The sequence below is a fragment of the Pteropus vampyrus genome, unplaced genomic scaffold (assembly GCF_000151845.1).
Source record: "Pteropus vampyrus isolate Shadow unplaced genomic scaffold, Pvam_2.0 Scaffold49, whole genome shotgun sequence".
Taxonomy (NCBI): domain Eukaryota; kingdom Metazoa; phylum Chordata; class Mammalia; order Chiroptera; family Pteropodidae; genus Pteropus; species Pteropus vampyrus.
The window spans coordinates 2,487,145-2,503,393 of NW_011888830.1; the positions used below are offsets into that span (position 1 = coordinate 2,487,145).

Genomic DNA, 16,249 nt, shown 5'->3' on the forward strand with positions numbered 1-16,249 from the left:
CACTATTTTTACTTGAAAGAACTGATGGACAAACTGTGGTTATACAAACTTGGGTATTTGGGAGACATTTTTCTACCGTGAACAAGGTGAATGTCTCACTTCAAAGTAAACAACAAAATATTTATTGCCAATGAACAAATTTGAGTTTTCAACAAATATTAGAATTTTGGAGAACTTATGTCTACCACCATAAGCCTGATAGCTTCACAGTTCTTTTCTGAAGAAACTTTATTGATGAGACTTTGATGATGGGATCAGTGGTCATATTAAGTAATGTAATTTGAAAATATGTGTTTGGAAAATCTGCTGAGCTCAGTGAACCGTTGTTCTAAGGGACCAGTACACAGTGTTAAAGTCTTGCTTAGGCGTTAAAAATCCACTCAAAGTGCAAGATAGATTTTAATCTAACAGCATGAAAAGTTGATTGATGTAGTTTCATATTCCACATTTCACCTAACCCTTAAACTACCAGTTGTCAAGTTTTGGGGTAGTATCAAAAAATATCTATAAATCTTGAAAAGAATATAAAATGCATTTCTTTTATCTAGCTATATGTATGTGTCAAGCTGGATTTTCTTCATATACCTCATCCAACACAACATATCACAGCAGATTGAATGCATAAGTAGATATGAGAATCCAACTATCTTCTAAAAGAGTGCCACTCTTCTGTCAATGTTTTTCATTTTGAAAAATAGTTATTTCCAAAAAACATTAATAAGTTATAGGTTTATTGGTATTTTTAAGTGAATTAGTATGTTTAAAATTTCTCAGTTTTAATTTCTAATAGAGTAAGTACCAGTAAATGTGATCCACATAACTGAAGTTCTTTCAGGTCCTTAATAATTTTTAAGAGCATATAAACCTCTTAAGACCCAAAGTTTAAAAATTGTTGATTTAGGCCATATTTTTCTCAAGTGTAATGTAATCTTTTATCTTTTTTTTCCCATAACGTTTGGAGAGTCCCTGAGGTTATTTTTTGACTTTAGGCTTGTTTAGCTCTTCAAATAATATAGAGTTATTTCAGTAACTATTCATGTAATCAAACAGCCTTGAAAGTCTAATTCCAAATCGGCTTACTTCTTGCAGTGATTACATCAATTTATAGTTTTCAGAAAGAGTAATTACAGATTTCGGTTTTCTTAAGAGATAGTCTCTTTTCTTTATTCTATATAGTACGGCAGAAACAACCTCTTAAACAATTGGTTATTTTTCTAAGTTTGGTATATGAGTGAATCTTTCTCCTGCTAAATTTTTATGTATTTATTGGTTATAAACGGAGGATGAAAGAACAGAACTTTGGCAATGCTGCTCCTCCTCCACACCCCATTTTGAGTACTATAATGAAAGGTAGGAAGGGTCTCATTAGTTTTGTATATTAGTAACAACATTGTTATGAATTTTTATTGGAAAGTATCCTTTAGTGCTCAGCTGAGTATTAAAAGCTGTGCCAGTAATGACCATATATTAAATTCTGAGTTAGCTTTCTAAGAGTCAGATGAAAAATAAGGGGACACCCTTCCCTGTTGGAACCCAAAAAGTTCCTCTGGGAGTCAGTTTCCTCATGAAAGGAATTTCTTTTATGTTGGCAAAGGTCCAAATGGCTTAAGAGGGAAAAGAATCTGTGAAATAGAAAAATCTAAGATTTCTTTGAATTCAGTTGTTATGGGACAGTATATAACCCAATGTCATTTATCATAATGCTATTTTTCTGCAAGCGTATGAAGATCAGAAGAATTTACTCTTACTTAGTAAAGTAAAAAATGATTATTGAACTGTCTTTCATTTACCTAAAATTTTTTAACCCTTTGAAACAACTTTTTAAACATTTTGAAACAAGTTTTAAAAAACTGCTTATTGAGTTGTCAAGCAACAGTTGAACCGAGGCGGACAGACAACACCACAGTGACTCCTTTGCTTCCATTTTTCCCATAGGCCAAGACTTGTTAAATTTAAGAATTTATATGCATGTGAAGTTTATTTTCTTTTTTAATTTCCTGAGGTTTATTCTGGCAATTTTCCCAGTCATGCAGTCTTTTATTTATTTATTCTGCATATTTATTGAACCCCTGCTGTGTGTACAAGGCATTGATATGCTCTATGAACTCCTAATCTGTGGGGAATTTTGAACATTATAGTTTTTTTTTCTTTTTTTAATAATAATCAAATTTAATAATAATCAAAGTACCCTTTGATTATTATGGTAGTAAAACTTTATTGACCTCTATTTTTACAAAATTTATTTAAATAGATTATGCAAAGTACATTTGTATTTTAAAGAATGATGTTTGAAAATAGTTATTCAAGTACTTTTTATTTTTTGTTTTTCCTAATTATATTGAAATAGGCCATTTTTAGCTATTAAAATTTTATCTTAATGTTTTTCAAAATGTTGATTTGAGAGGTACTTTTGTTTTTGGAGTGTATGTGTGTGTGTGAAGTTTTCCAGTGTTAACCAATTTTCTGAGTAGATGACCTTTGGGACTTATATTACTAGGTCCAGAATTTTTCAGTGTTTCATGTGGGTAAATTGCTTGAAGGAACTTTAGCGTATTTTGTTTTTCTCTTCGTTATTGTAATTAGCCATAATAAGCCTTAATGTTATAAAATGTAAACTTCAGTAACATTTATTATATTTCCTTTACAAGCAGAAAAATATTTAAATTGATTTTACTCTCTTGACTAATAGATGTATTGAAATCCAGTCAAGTTTAGCAGTGGGGTGTTGTGCACCAACTTTAGTGACACTCACATTAATCTCTTGACTAATACTGATGCAAAGTTTCAATCTTTATGAATACTTTCAATGTGATCTAGTTTTCTGGGTTTGAAATTTGTGTCATTTATTTCATCAAGTTTTAACCAAACAGTAGGTGTTTTAGTGCATCAAGAGATTCAGGAGAATCTGCGAATCTAATTTGCATATGATCTCAAATCTGCCTAAAGTTTGAGAGTGATGATAAAATAATCACGTGAACCTATGGAAGGGGAAAGTATTTGAGAAACTCAAGAGAATATTCGATAATAGTTTATTTCTTTTTAAGTAAAACTTGTTATTTAAATAAAATTAAATAAAACTTTTTAAGTAAAACTTGTTATTTTCTGAAACCAAATATACTGAAAATCTTTTTAACATTAAAAAAAATACATGCCTGTATTTTAAAAATATCATTTACTCAATTTTGTTTCCTAGTTGTTTCCCAGAATGTACTTCTCTCCTAGCTTTTCTTTTACACTTATATTTGATGTTAGACATATTGATGAACTATTGAGCACATATTTATTAAGATATAGAGTAGTGGACTGCTGTACTAAATAACAGTTGTGGGTATTTATGATAGTTCTGTTATTTGATTTCTTTAGTTTAGGTTACCGAATCTGACTGTCAACACTGAACCCTTTCAGTCAGTGTTGAGGCACTTACTCCTATGTTCCTGGGAATAATCTCTGCCTGTCTTTCATACCTAGTTCATCTTTATTTAATTATCATTATTAGCATTATTAATTTTTTTGGCTCCTGGTAACTATTCTTGCTACTTTCTAATTCCATCAGAAAACTTTCCTGATATTAACATTGATTTACTTTAATGAAGTCAAAAGCATTGATTATACATTTCATATAATTATTTGTCAAACTTCTCATGTTCTTCAAGCTACCCCATCAAAGCTCTGTTTCTAAAACTAGGTTGCAATTAAAACGTATGAAATACATATTTTCAGATATATAAGGAGAGAAGAGTTTTAAGTCTCGAGGTCTTATGGTTTAAGATATGCTTACAATACTAGTGTTTTAAAACCATTTTGAAATGTTTAAGAACAAGTAGAAATCCATTGTAGCATCAAGGATTTCTGCTTTAAGTAGCTAAATCAAAATTTTTTTCAAAGAAAAAAATTTGCTTTTTCTCCTATAGGCAGCAATGGATTTTTGCATGAACATGAACACCAAAGCAAATAGGAAGAAGCTGGTACGGGCACTCTTTATAGTTCCCAGACAAAGGTAGGTATTAAAAAAAGAGTAATTTGTTAGTGGTTTTATGCTGTAGTGATGATTGTAAGATCAAAATTTTTATTTAATTACCTCGTTAAACATATCTCTTGTCAACAGGCATTATTATTATTATTAGCATATTTTCTAGAACTTGTTTCTTGTTGATTTTTGTTTTTTTTTTTCGCTAGCTCTAGGTAGAAGTACTTTTTCTGATGCTTTCTTGTTACTTTAAAAGAAAATGTTTTAAGAATAATAGTACCTTAATAAGAATAATGACAATCATTGCAAGAAACAGTTGGTTTACACTTTTGCTACTGAAGAGAAAAAACAATAAATGGTATATTAGTTTTTTGTAGAGCTTTTCTTTTGTGTAAAGGTCAGACTAATTGAGTATCTAATTCTTGCAGTTGTGTTTAAATGAAAAATATGAAGTTTTGTTTTTGTAATTATGATAGTTTAGAATTGGAAGTCACATTAATGATTGTTGCTAGTAATTCAAGAAGCATGTTCAGTTGCATAAATTGTGCTTTTAGAGAATTTTAATGCTCTAAATTACACTAAATTAAAACCCCACTTCACCTGCATATTTCAGGACTATCCACCTTAGGAACCTGGAGAAGATTCATTTCTGTTTATTCAACAATAAATAAGTAAAGAATTTTGTTAACTATCGTTATATTTGTTAAATATTATGATAACTAAGATAGATACTTTCCCCAAAAAATAAGGATTCTAAGAGATTTCACTAAAGATTTCTTTAAGCAGGATTTTAATTTGGTCCATTTATTGATAGAGGCCCATGATCTCACAATGGTAAGATTTCTCAGGGAAAGCAAATCACTACGTTTCTTTATTCTTTCATATTGATTTTTATCTCCCATCAGCATCAATATGAACATTTGGTTTTTCATTTTAGTGGGGCAAAGCAGATGGAATGTGCTAATATCATGAGAGAATAATTAAGAATTACGTAGTTGAGAATGTAAAAAAAATAATATTTTTATTACATGCAATTATATACTGCATTTCATCAAATGAAGAGTGTCATCAGTTGTGAGATGTACCATTATTTTATGTAGAACTAAGAAAAAAATCTTGCCGATTTTAAGGCTTTGATTGTGAGACACATTCCACTTTAATGTATTTGTAAATGGGAAAAAAGTATACACCTTGAATTGATGAAAACTCAAATATTTTTTCTTCATTATCTTGGACCACTTTTTTTCAAGTGATGCTTTTCTTTACCTTATACAATGGAATGTTTAGTTTCATATTTTTCTTTTCAGCTATTATTTGAATGAAGAAACACCTATAACAGTTATCTAGAATTATATAACAGAATAAAACAAAGTTAACAAAAATACTTTGTTAAAAGAAATCACACGATGATATTTAAGTAGTTTACTTATAAAAGAGCATCTTGTATCTATCACCATTCCATCCCACTCCACCACTATCTGCTCCTCCTCTAAAAGTCCTCAAAAACTGTGTACTATTAATTGGTTTTATGGCAGTTATATCCTTTATAACGATTTATCTGCTTTTAGCTCAGAAGGTAGCTGTAAATTAGAAGTTGTTGGAATCTGCTAGAAAAAGTAGACTTGAAAGTAATAGGAAGTGATAATTTATGGTTTGAGAGGAGAGGAAAAAAAATACAAATACTTAAAATGAATGCATAGCATTTTGGAGCCACGAGGAAGAGATCACATAGTCGTGTGTGTGTGTGTGTGTGTGTGTGTGTGTGTGTGTGTGTGTGTGTGTGTAAATATAATTTAGTTTCTTATAATCGGCCTGAGTGATTAGGAAAGATTATGTTCTAAATTTCTTTTTATTCATTGACTAATTCATTAAGGGTTTACTGTGTGCTGTGATTAGTGCTGGAGATACAGTGGTGAACAAGACAGATTCAGCTCTCATAGTCACACAGATTACAGTTTGGAGAGGAAGACAGAATTCTAAGTGCAGTTACCAAGGAGAATCACAGAATGTTTGAAGTGTATAGCAAGTGGAACTGATTGATTTGGTCTTGAGGGGAGAGAGAAGGCTGCCTGGAACAAGGGTCATTTAATTTGAGTCCTGAGAAAGGAATTAGCTAGACTAGGGATGGGCGAGGAAAGGGAATGTAAAGAGAGCATTTCTGCTAAAGGCAACAGTATGTGCAAAGAGCCAGAGACAAGAAAGATCGTGGTATCAAACTATTGCAAAAACCCCTTTCTTGGTTTCCCTTGACATTGACATCTAGAGTAGGCTGCAAGAAGAAAGCCATATTTACTTCTTTATCCCTAGCACTTAGCACTATACCTGACAGGTAGAAGGTGATAAAATTATGTAACATAATATTTAGTACCTTTTCTTATCTAGCCTCTTTTCAGTTTCTTCTGTATTAATTCTAACCACTCTTCCTCTTGCAAAATCCCGATATGTAATGATTTCTTGACTATCCTTTCTCTTCTTCCAAGCCTCTGCTTTCTGTTCTATATGGAGTATCCTTTATTTTTCCTCTAAAAATCTCTGGCTCACTCTTTAAATCTTAGCATCGGAGTTATCTTCTCTGAACAACCATCCTTATTTCCTTTATGTAGATACAGGTGTTCTTTTATAGCACTTACAACATAATTAGGAACATTATATCACAATGTTAGTTTGTGGCCTGTATCCCTATCAATCTGTAAAAACTACAGGTTCTTTAAAAGAGAGGACAGTTCTTTACATTTTGTGTATATCCAACACCAAGTGTAGTGTTTGATATGCAGTTAAATGCTTCTATTTTGTGAGTTAATGTTGGTCATATGCAAATTTAAACTTTTAATTTGAAAAATAAGTAATACATTTATAGGGCTCAAAACTCAGAAATATAAAACATTATATACTGAAAAGTATCCTTTCTATCTACCTAATTCTCACTCCTCCCAATAGGAAACCACTGTCTTGATTCTTGTGTATCCTTCCAAAATTTCTTTGGCATCTAGTATAAGAAAATGTAATTATAGTTTCCATTTTTTACGTAAGGAGAGCTTATTGTACCTGTTCTGAACTTTACTGTTTTCACTTAATACTGTATCTTGGAGATCTTTTTCATATCCATACATAAAGATTTCTCTTGTTCTTTTAAAGATGCAGTGTTTCTTTTTATGAATGTACTATATTTAACCATTTTGGAAATTCCAGTCTTTTCCATTACAAACAGTACTGTATTTGTACTTCCCTTTTTCTCCTCTTGATATGTTTTCTAGTGGTTTATCCATTTTTTTTTTTTGTTTTTTAACCAAAAAGAAAAAAACTACTGGATTTATTTATGTGTGTATTCTACTGTTTTACCATTTTCTAACTCATTATTTTTGGCTTTTATCTTGTTAATTTCTTCTTTTTTTTTAATTCGTTTCATTCATTTTGTTCCTTTTCTGGCGTTTAATATATTATTTTCTGAGCATGATTTTTGCTGTCTCTTAGTTTTGAAAATGTGGCAATTTCTATTTTTATGTTTTCTAGAAATTCTCCAATTTCAGTTTCTGTTTTCTTTGTTATTTAAAGAGGTGTTTGAGAGATATTTGAAATTTCCAGGTAGTGGGATGTTTTATTTTGTTTTCTGACTTGGTTAGTAATTTGTATTTTTATTGCACAGTGTTTCAAGGATACTGTCCTTTGTCTTACTTAATGCATTTTTGGCCTAAATACTGCCTTATCTGGTAGTACGATTATGATTTCTGCTTTTTTATGTGTATATTTTGGGGTATGCTTTTGTCCTTTTAATTATATATAGTCTTCCAGAATCAATTTATTCTAGTCGAGTCTCTTTTGCATATTATTAAATTGAATTTTACTTTGTGATCCATTCTTAAAATATGTTTTTAATAATAAGTTAGGCTATTTACATTTTTGCTAAGACAGATAAGATTGGTCTGAGTTCTATTATATTAATGTGTCTTTTTGGTTTAATTTTTTAACCCTTTTTTTATGTGTTCTGTTTGTATTATCTTATTTAGTGTACATTTGTCGGTATATCTGTTTTCTGATTTCAGGAAAGTTTATGTATTTGTTTTAGTAGTTATCTTTATGACTGTATGTTTGCTTAGTGATCATTTAAACAATCTCATTGTTCCCTATCATGAGTAATAATAAAATAGCCTGTGTTCCTTTTTTCCTCTCTTTTCAACCCTTCTATTCCCCCATCTGATATTAGTCGATAATGGTATCTTAATATTTTCCATTTTTACTCTTAAATGTGGTTATACTTGTATTATATGATTTGTCAGCCTTGCATGATAACTTTTAGCATTACAAGTAGGTAAGCAGCAGACTTACTGACTTTCCATCTTCTTTTCCATGCATCCTCCCTTTGTTTTACTTCTGTGTTGAAAACATATCCTGATAGGGACTATAATATTTACATTCTAATTTGTCACTCTAACTCCCTCATTTGTTTTTATTTTAGTTTTATAGTTTAAAATATTCCATGTTTCATGCCAGTCTTCTTTCTCTGGTTTCCCCAGTTGTTTGTTGGTTTGCTGAAGTTTGTCTTCTGATAATTTTCTCAAGAATAATTCTTGGGAAAAAATATTCCTCGAGTTCTTACATGTTCAGAATGATCTGGCTGTGGACCTTTTACTTGAGGTACAGCTTGACTGATTACAGGATCCATGGCTCGTACCTTTTTCTCTTAAATATGTTATAGATATTGCTTCGGAGTCATTTGGCATGTAGTATTACTGTGGAGAAATCTGAGGCCAGCCTGCTTGTTTTTTCTTTTTGTCTGTAATTGTTTTGTTCCTGCCCAAGTAATTCTTTCTCCAATAAATCCAGTGACTTTCCTAGGATAGATAAGTCTTGGTGTTGATCATTCTGGTCATTCTCCATGCCCTTTCAATTTTCATATTAATACTTCGGGGAAGTTTTCTTGATTTTCATCTTTAATGTTTTTAAAAACTTGTTTTGTTTTCTTGTTATTAAGTATTCCAGTTGACTGTCCTTATTTTCGATCTGTCGTATTCTCACTAACCACTTTTTCAGTGTCTTTTTCCATCCTCTGCCTCTTAACTCAGTATTCTACAGTCTCTTCTCCCTTGGTTTCTCTTCTTCATTTCTTCTTTCAGGATTCATTTAGTATTTTTAAAATCATGGCAAAACATTTGGCCAGAATTTTCATGGCAATACTTTTCTGGTTAACTTTGGTAGGTTTTAAGGAATTTTTCCTTTTAAAATAAATTATGATTAATAATAATAAACTTTAATACATTTTGAAGATCTTCCGTGTTTGGGTTAGCTCTCTGTTAACTTTTCACTTGTGGCTTTTGCTGTTACTTAACCTTACTTAATGTGCCGAATCTAGACTGGTTTGGCAGCTTCAGTCAAACCTTCTGCAACATTATAGTTTACAGACAATATAGCTCTTGATTCTTCTGAAAATGAAGTTTACAGACTTCATCTTATATCACTGCCATAGATTCCATGGTTGTCATGGCATGGGAGGGCAGTTTATGAACTCACCTCATTCCTAGGACCTTGGACAAGAAGTGACACCTCATTTTCACTCTTACCCAGGACAAGAACATTTGAAAAATGTAAAGATGCACATGAAGCATTAGGTTATTAACATTATTGCCTTTGCATCCGAAATACACATAGGGAATTGTTTTTAGTCATGATATTTCATTTCTTTAGCGGGTAAGTTACCTTACTGAAAACAATAAAGAAACATTATTAATGGTTTATCTGGTAGAGGACAGTCTGTTTAAAGATGGGATTTATAAGCAGCATTGACTGTTAACTCTTTACTGGAATTTTTGTAGTTTATATACATTTATATACATATAAAAACTCTAATTTGTATAAGAGCAGATGTCTAATTTGTATACTTTCCTGTTATAAATAGTACACTCTAGTCTTCTCTAAAGATTTCAGTGTGTGGATAAGCCAAGGCCTCTCTTTACACATCTGTAAAATGGCATATAAGGGAGAGTCTTGGAGTCATCTTTTGTCCTTAAGCCTCAGGTGTCTTTCTGCCCTACCAGCAAGATTTGGCTTGACCTGAGGGTTATAGCTTGGTCTTTAGGAAGACTGAAGTAGAAAGATAGTAGTCAAATACCACAAAGTCTCTTATTCTGTTTCTCATTCCCTCACTTCAAGGGGAGAGGTAAGAAGGAAACAAAGGGTTGGAACTAGAGTGAACAGGCTAGAATACTCTCCTGGGTAGCCAGTTAGGTGGTGTAAGGGGGAGCAGTTTACTCTTTGAGCCTTTTGGACTTAGGGGCAAATTAAGACACTTTGAGAGAGAGAGAGACAAGGAAATATTTTAGCCCCTGCTCTCACCTAGCTTCACTGCCTGCTCATAACCACCTAGACCCTGTAGGACCCTTTAGTAAGGTTTGCCTCCTTTCAGCTCCTGCTCTCACCTAGCTTCACTGCCTGCTCATAACCACCTAGACCCTGTAGGACCCTTTAGTAAGGTTTGCCTCCCTCCTTGTGTGGCATTTTCTCTCCCCTACCCTCCCCAAAGGACATGGATCCTATTGAGTGTATTTATTTTTTTTCTGTGGCCAGGATTTTCTCCTCCCTCCATCCAGCTCATTTAGCTTGAGCTGACCAAAAAATGTGCTGATAAAACAAGAGTGAATTATTTAATAGTTATTGGAATGCCTATAACTATGAGGGACAAAAAGTGTTTTATATTTGTATGTATATAATCTGTGGTAGAGAATTTAGCTGTCTTACCTAGTCTATATAGTTTGGTTTAGGAAACACTAGATAACTCTTAAAGTTCTTTACAGTTCTCTTCTTTAAAAGAAAAATAGCTTTATTGAGATATACTTCAGGTACCATACAAATTACCCATTTGAAGTCTATAATTCAGCATTCTACATATATGCAGCTGTCACTATAATCAAATTTTAAACTTTTGTCCCTCAGTAAGAAACCTCATATCTATTAGTAGTCAGTCCCATTCTATCTCTGCCCATCCTCCCCCCGCCCTAAGAAATCACTAGTTTACTTTCAGTCTCTTTGGATTTCCCTATTCTGGATATTTTGTACAAATGGTCATACCACATGTGGCCTTTGTCTCTGGCTTTTTTCACTTAGTATAATGTTTTCAGGTTTCATTCATGTTGTAGCCTGTATTATAATTTCTTTCCTTTTTAAGGCCAAATTATATTCCATTGTATAGACAGACCATTTTGTTTACCCATTTGTCAGTTGACAGACACTTGAGTTATTTCTATTTTTTAGTGATTATGAATAATGCTGCTACGATTTTGTGTACAAGTTTTTGTATAGATATCTTTTCAGTTCTCTTGGGAGAACTAGGAGAAAGATTGCCGTGTCTTATGGTAACTCTGTTTAATATTTTTGTAACTTCCAAACTTTTCATAGTGGGTGCACCATTTTTATGTGCTTAGTGGCCACTCGTATGTCTTCTTTGGAGAAATGTCTAATTTAAATCTTTTGCCCCCTTTTTACTTGTGTCGTCTTTTCATTAAGTTGTAAGAGTTCTTTATTCTTTGTACATGTCCCTTATCGAATATAATTTGCAAATATTTTCTCCCATTTTATGAGTCATCTTTTTACTTTCTTGGTATCATTTGCAGTACAAGTTTTAAAATCTAATCCATCTTTGCAGTTCTTAAAGATCTTATTCAAAGTAGTGTTTTAACTTTTCAATTGTCTTCTTTCTTTATTAAATAAATAGTGGTTAAAATAATCTCAAAAGGCTGGCATTATATTTCACAGCCTATTAATTTGAAAGATTCCACATAAATCAAATCTAGAATTTCGCTTAGTTGGATATGTATCATTTTTTAATTAATTTATAATGTAACTGTGCATACATAATTGCTATTTCACATAAAGTGTTTACATCTTATATATAAGTATCCTAGAACCTCAGAAGGCTCCTTCACCTAAGCAAACTTCTAAATATAGTCATTTAGGTCAGGGAAAGTACCTACGAATCTCTTCGTTCTTTGTTTTAAATATAGACAAATCTGATACTGGTTTAGTGACTTTGAAGCCATGTGGACTTAGCCAGCTTTTAGCAGATGGATGTTCACAATCTCTTTAGATTAATATATACAGAATACTATTCAGAGGCAAAGCACTTCGCTTGATTCTTGAACAGCTTTTCCTGATCCACCTTATAACAGTGTTTGCTGGAACCTTTGTGAGAGACTTTCCAGTTGGACTTCCTCCCTCATGCTAAAATCAGAACTATAAAAAAATGAGTTTGTTGGAAATCTATTAGTATATTACACCACTTGATGGCGCTGTTGCATTGGGAATGTCAACATTGTGCAAAAATCAACTGAACATTTGGATGTCGATTTCAGAATCAATGACCCCAATCTTTATTACATTTTGTCTTTTTGAATTATCATCTGCTTTAGTGTTCCTCTGAAGGAAATCCTTCGTATTCTTTAATTGAATTAGGTAACAGCATTCTCTCGCATTCATTTTTCCTACACATTTTGAACACAGATAAAATTGATAACTTTCAACAGTTAAATTTTTTAGATTGTAGAAATAAAAAGCTGGACATTTCTTTTAGAAAGCTGATTGATTACAAGATAAAAACCTTTAAGACTTTCTTCCCGTACCCCCTCAATACAAATGTGTTTGTTTCTGCATTCTTACTATTACTTACTTGTAGTTAGTGATTGGATGTTTACTAACTTGATGATCATTAACTTGTTGGAGGTTATTTAAATGTGTGATTCAAGAGACCTTGAAAGTATAAGCAAGGTTTTATTGTTGTATAAGGAAAAAACATTCTTTTTAAATGGTTCACTCATTAACTGTTGGCAAAATAATTATCACTCTCTTAGAAGACTGTCAGTTTTCAAAGGAAAGATTTAAGTTTATTTTCTAGTTGACTTTCAGAAAAGTCAAAAAATATATATCGAACTTAAATTTTAACAGGAATTTTTCTTTATGTTGATTAAAATTTTTTTTTTTTTTTAAATAGCTTTAACACGCTTGATGTAGCATTTAGTATTTCATTCCCTTTTCAGGCTTACATTTGTAGGAAGGTAGAAAAGACAGAAAAGCACACTTATGTAGGACTAACATTAAAAATATATTTATTAAATTATTTACAACATAAGGGATTTTATTTTGTGAAGTCATGAATGACAAGTCACAGATCTTAAAGGTTTAGATAGGGCAGGTGACATTTAGTGTCAGCTAAATTTAATTGTAAACTTATAATGGAAAAGAGGAATTTTTGGAACTTGTTAGTTTGAGAAGGATTTGTTGAGTTTAATAGGGGTGGAGGATTCTGAAAGAATGGAACATTTAACTTACATGTGACAAATTCCAAAAGAAACAAAAACTGCAATTACTGACTACCTGGAAAGGCTTAAAAGAGTTCATATCTTCCACAGAACCCTTAAATGATTTTTAAAGTCCCTCTTGAAGCTGAAAACACTTACCTGTGTTGTTAGTTCACTGATGGGAGCCTGAATGAATAGCACAGACTGCTTTAGTTTAAAATAAATAAATAAATATATATATAAAAATATATATTTACATATATAAAATAAATAGCTATGTATATATACACACACATATATACAGCTTTCTTTTGGTGCTGGGCAAAAGCTTTGAAGTAGATTGTGCTAATTGGAAAAAAAAATGAAACAGAGTATAAGTGTCTTGCTCAGAAAAAGAAGAAAAAGAAAATGACATTGGTTAAGATTTTTTAATGCTAAGTTTCAATCTCAAATTTTATTGAAAAATACATTAAAAAGACAACCAAGATTAAAATTAATTTTAAGAACTCAAGAGCAGGTTCTTTAAAAAATCCAAATTGAGATGCATTTAGAAAATATAAAGAAAAAGAACATTAAAAAGTTTAAGAAGTAAGCTAGACAATAAGCTAGAATATTTAAAAACCACTTGGAAATCTCATTGAAACATAATTATTTGGAAAAAATACACATTTCTAAAATTGATTGAAGACAATAAACCAGTGATCATGAGAGAAAATATAAAAAATTTTTCAGTTAATTTTGTCTTAAATAGACTAAGACTAGATAGCTTTATTGAGTTCTTTCATGTCTTTTATGGAACAAGTAATTTCTCTGTTCTATTGTTCCTTCCAGAGCATAGGAAACTTGCCATTTCATAGTATAAATAAATAGGCAGAAATCTAACAAAAAAAGAGCAGGGAAGTTAGAAGTATTGACCAGTCCCACTTTTGAATGTCGATGTAAAAATTCTAAGTAAACTACTAACAAATCATTTAATAGTATATTAAAAGTAAAAATCCATCATGACCAAAGAGGATTGACCTTAGGAATGAAGATACTTTAAATAGGAAACCTATTAATATATATAACAGCGAAAATAAACTATGTGATTATCCCATTAATTTCATAAAAGATACTTGATAAACCAACTTTTATTGATAAAACATAAAACTTGATCAAGTTTAGTATTCTTATAGAAATAGGATACTTCCTTAATATGGTAAACAGTACACTAAATGCTAACAATATACTTAATTGTGAGATACCAGAGAATATTAGATATTTCATAGAAATAGATATTTCATTTATCTAAAATATCTATTAAGTACCTACTATAATCTAGGCACTCTTTGAAGAGTGTTGGTAAACTGGCTCCAATGGAGCTTACAGTCTAGTGGGGAAGGGTGACAAGATACCAATAAACAAGTAAATAAATTATATAATATGTTGATAAATTCTAATTTAGAGAAGTAGTGCAAGGTATGGGGATTGCGAGTGGTAGGGGTCGAGTGGATTTGCAGTTTCAGTGGAGCATTCAGAATCGGTCTCTATGAGGGCTTGTCATGGGACTAAGACTTGACCTTCGGGAAGGAGTAAGCAGTGTGAATGGATACTTGGGGAAAGTGTATTTCCAGCTGAGAACAGCCAGTAGGGAGGCCTGACGTGAGGGCTTGCCTGCCATGTTGAGGATTCATGAGGGGCTTGTGAGACTGAGCGCTGAGCAGGAGACACTAGTAGGAGATGAGGTCAAATCAGTTTATGAGGTCACAGAAGTAATATTTGAGAGATTTAGAACCTGAGCACATTGTTCTTTATTATCCCATGACCTTAACTCTCAGGTCTAAGTTTTTCTGATCTGTAGTTGCGGTATTTGGAAATGACAAACCTAGACATAGGTCTAAAGATCTGTGTTTGTATTTGGCAGTTGATTATGAACTGAAAAAGAAAAAAGTATATGTTGTTAAAGTGGTTATGAAAAACAAATGAAAAACTTATTGTTCTAACTAAAATATAAATATAGTAAAATATTCTAACTAAAGCTTAAAAATTTAGAAAGTAAATATGATACTGGCATGAATCTCTTTATTATGCAAGAAAATTAAATGAATATTTGCCCTAAGCTTTTATTGCACTAGGAGACATTCAGAAAATTGTTACGTGTTTATGAGAGTATCAACTGAAATATCTCATTTTTGTAATATCATCAAAGAGTAATTAGACCCACATGTGTGCATTTTCTGTCTGACAGGAGATTAACTTTCAGTTGATACTTTAAAAATAATTTTTTGAAAATTTTGATAAAGTTTACCATTAAATGTTTTTGATTCAAGCCTTTATACTTAATGGATTATACTTTTCACTGTTTCTTTAAAGAAGGAGATGATGCATTTAAAAAATTTGTTGAGGTACTGCAGCAAAGCCACCATGTTCTTGACTTCTCACCATCTCTTCCCTGATTTCTGAAATGGCGATTCTAATTTCTAACTCATAGGATCAAAATGTTAAGTAATGTATGTTAGATGCCTAGAACAGGGCCTGGCACATTACTAAAAATTAAGTAAATGATAATTTTTTAAAAGAAATTTTAATGGTCAAAGAGAAATACAAAGTTTTTGAGGCTCTCAGGCATGAATTTGGGTGCTTTGCTTCTCTTGACTACACCTTTCAAATTTTATCGTTATTCTTCCCTCCTTCACCCTTTTTCCAGCTAAGGCTTAATCTGTCTGTGCTGGGAGTCTTCCAGATCTAATTCTAAGCCTTTCATGGTATGCAGACTTATTTCTGGTGATCAAACCATTTTCATGTATTATCCTATAGTGATATAACCAGGGATAACTAAGACTTGTAGGATTATTTGTTAGTGTTCTAAATGGCTTCAGGCTGTCATAGTTTTTGATCCCTTGTGTTGAATATTTATAATTTTTAGCTTTCTTCCTCACTGTCAGCTCTTATTACTTGTCAGTGCAGCTGCTTTTATCAGTTCCTCACTGCTTCTCATCTTCATTGTCTGATCTGCTGAGTG

The 16,249-nt window shown here is 31.8% G+C and overlaps 1 protein-coding gene across 1 annotated transcript in view; it reads left to right on the forward strand.

Moving 5' to 3' along the window:
• Positions 1-16,249, forward strand: part of UPF2 (UPF2, regulator of nonsense mediated mRNA decay) — a 99,353-nt gene that overhangs the window by 35,400 nt on the left and 47,704 nt on the right. The window contains exon 8 of the mRNA XM_023530348.1: positions 3,912-3,997. Within this exon, the coding sequence (XP_023386116.1) occupies positions 3,912-3,997 (86 nt within the window). The remainder of the gene's footprint in view (positions 1-3,911; positions 3,998-16,249) is intronic.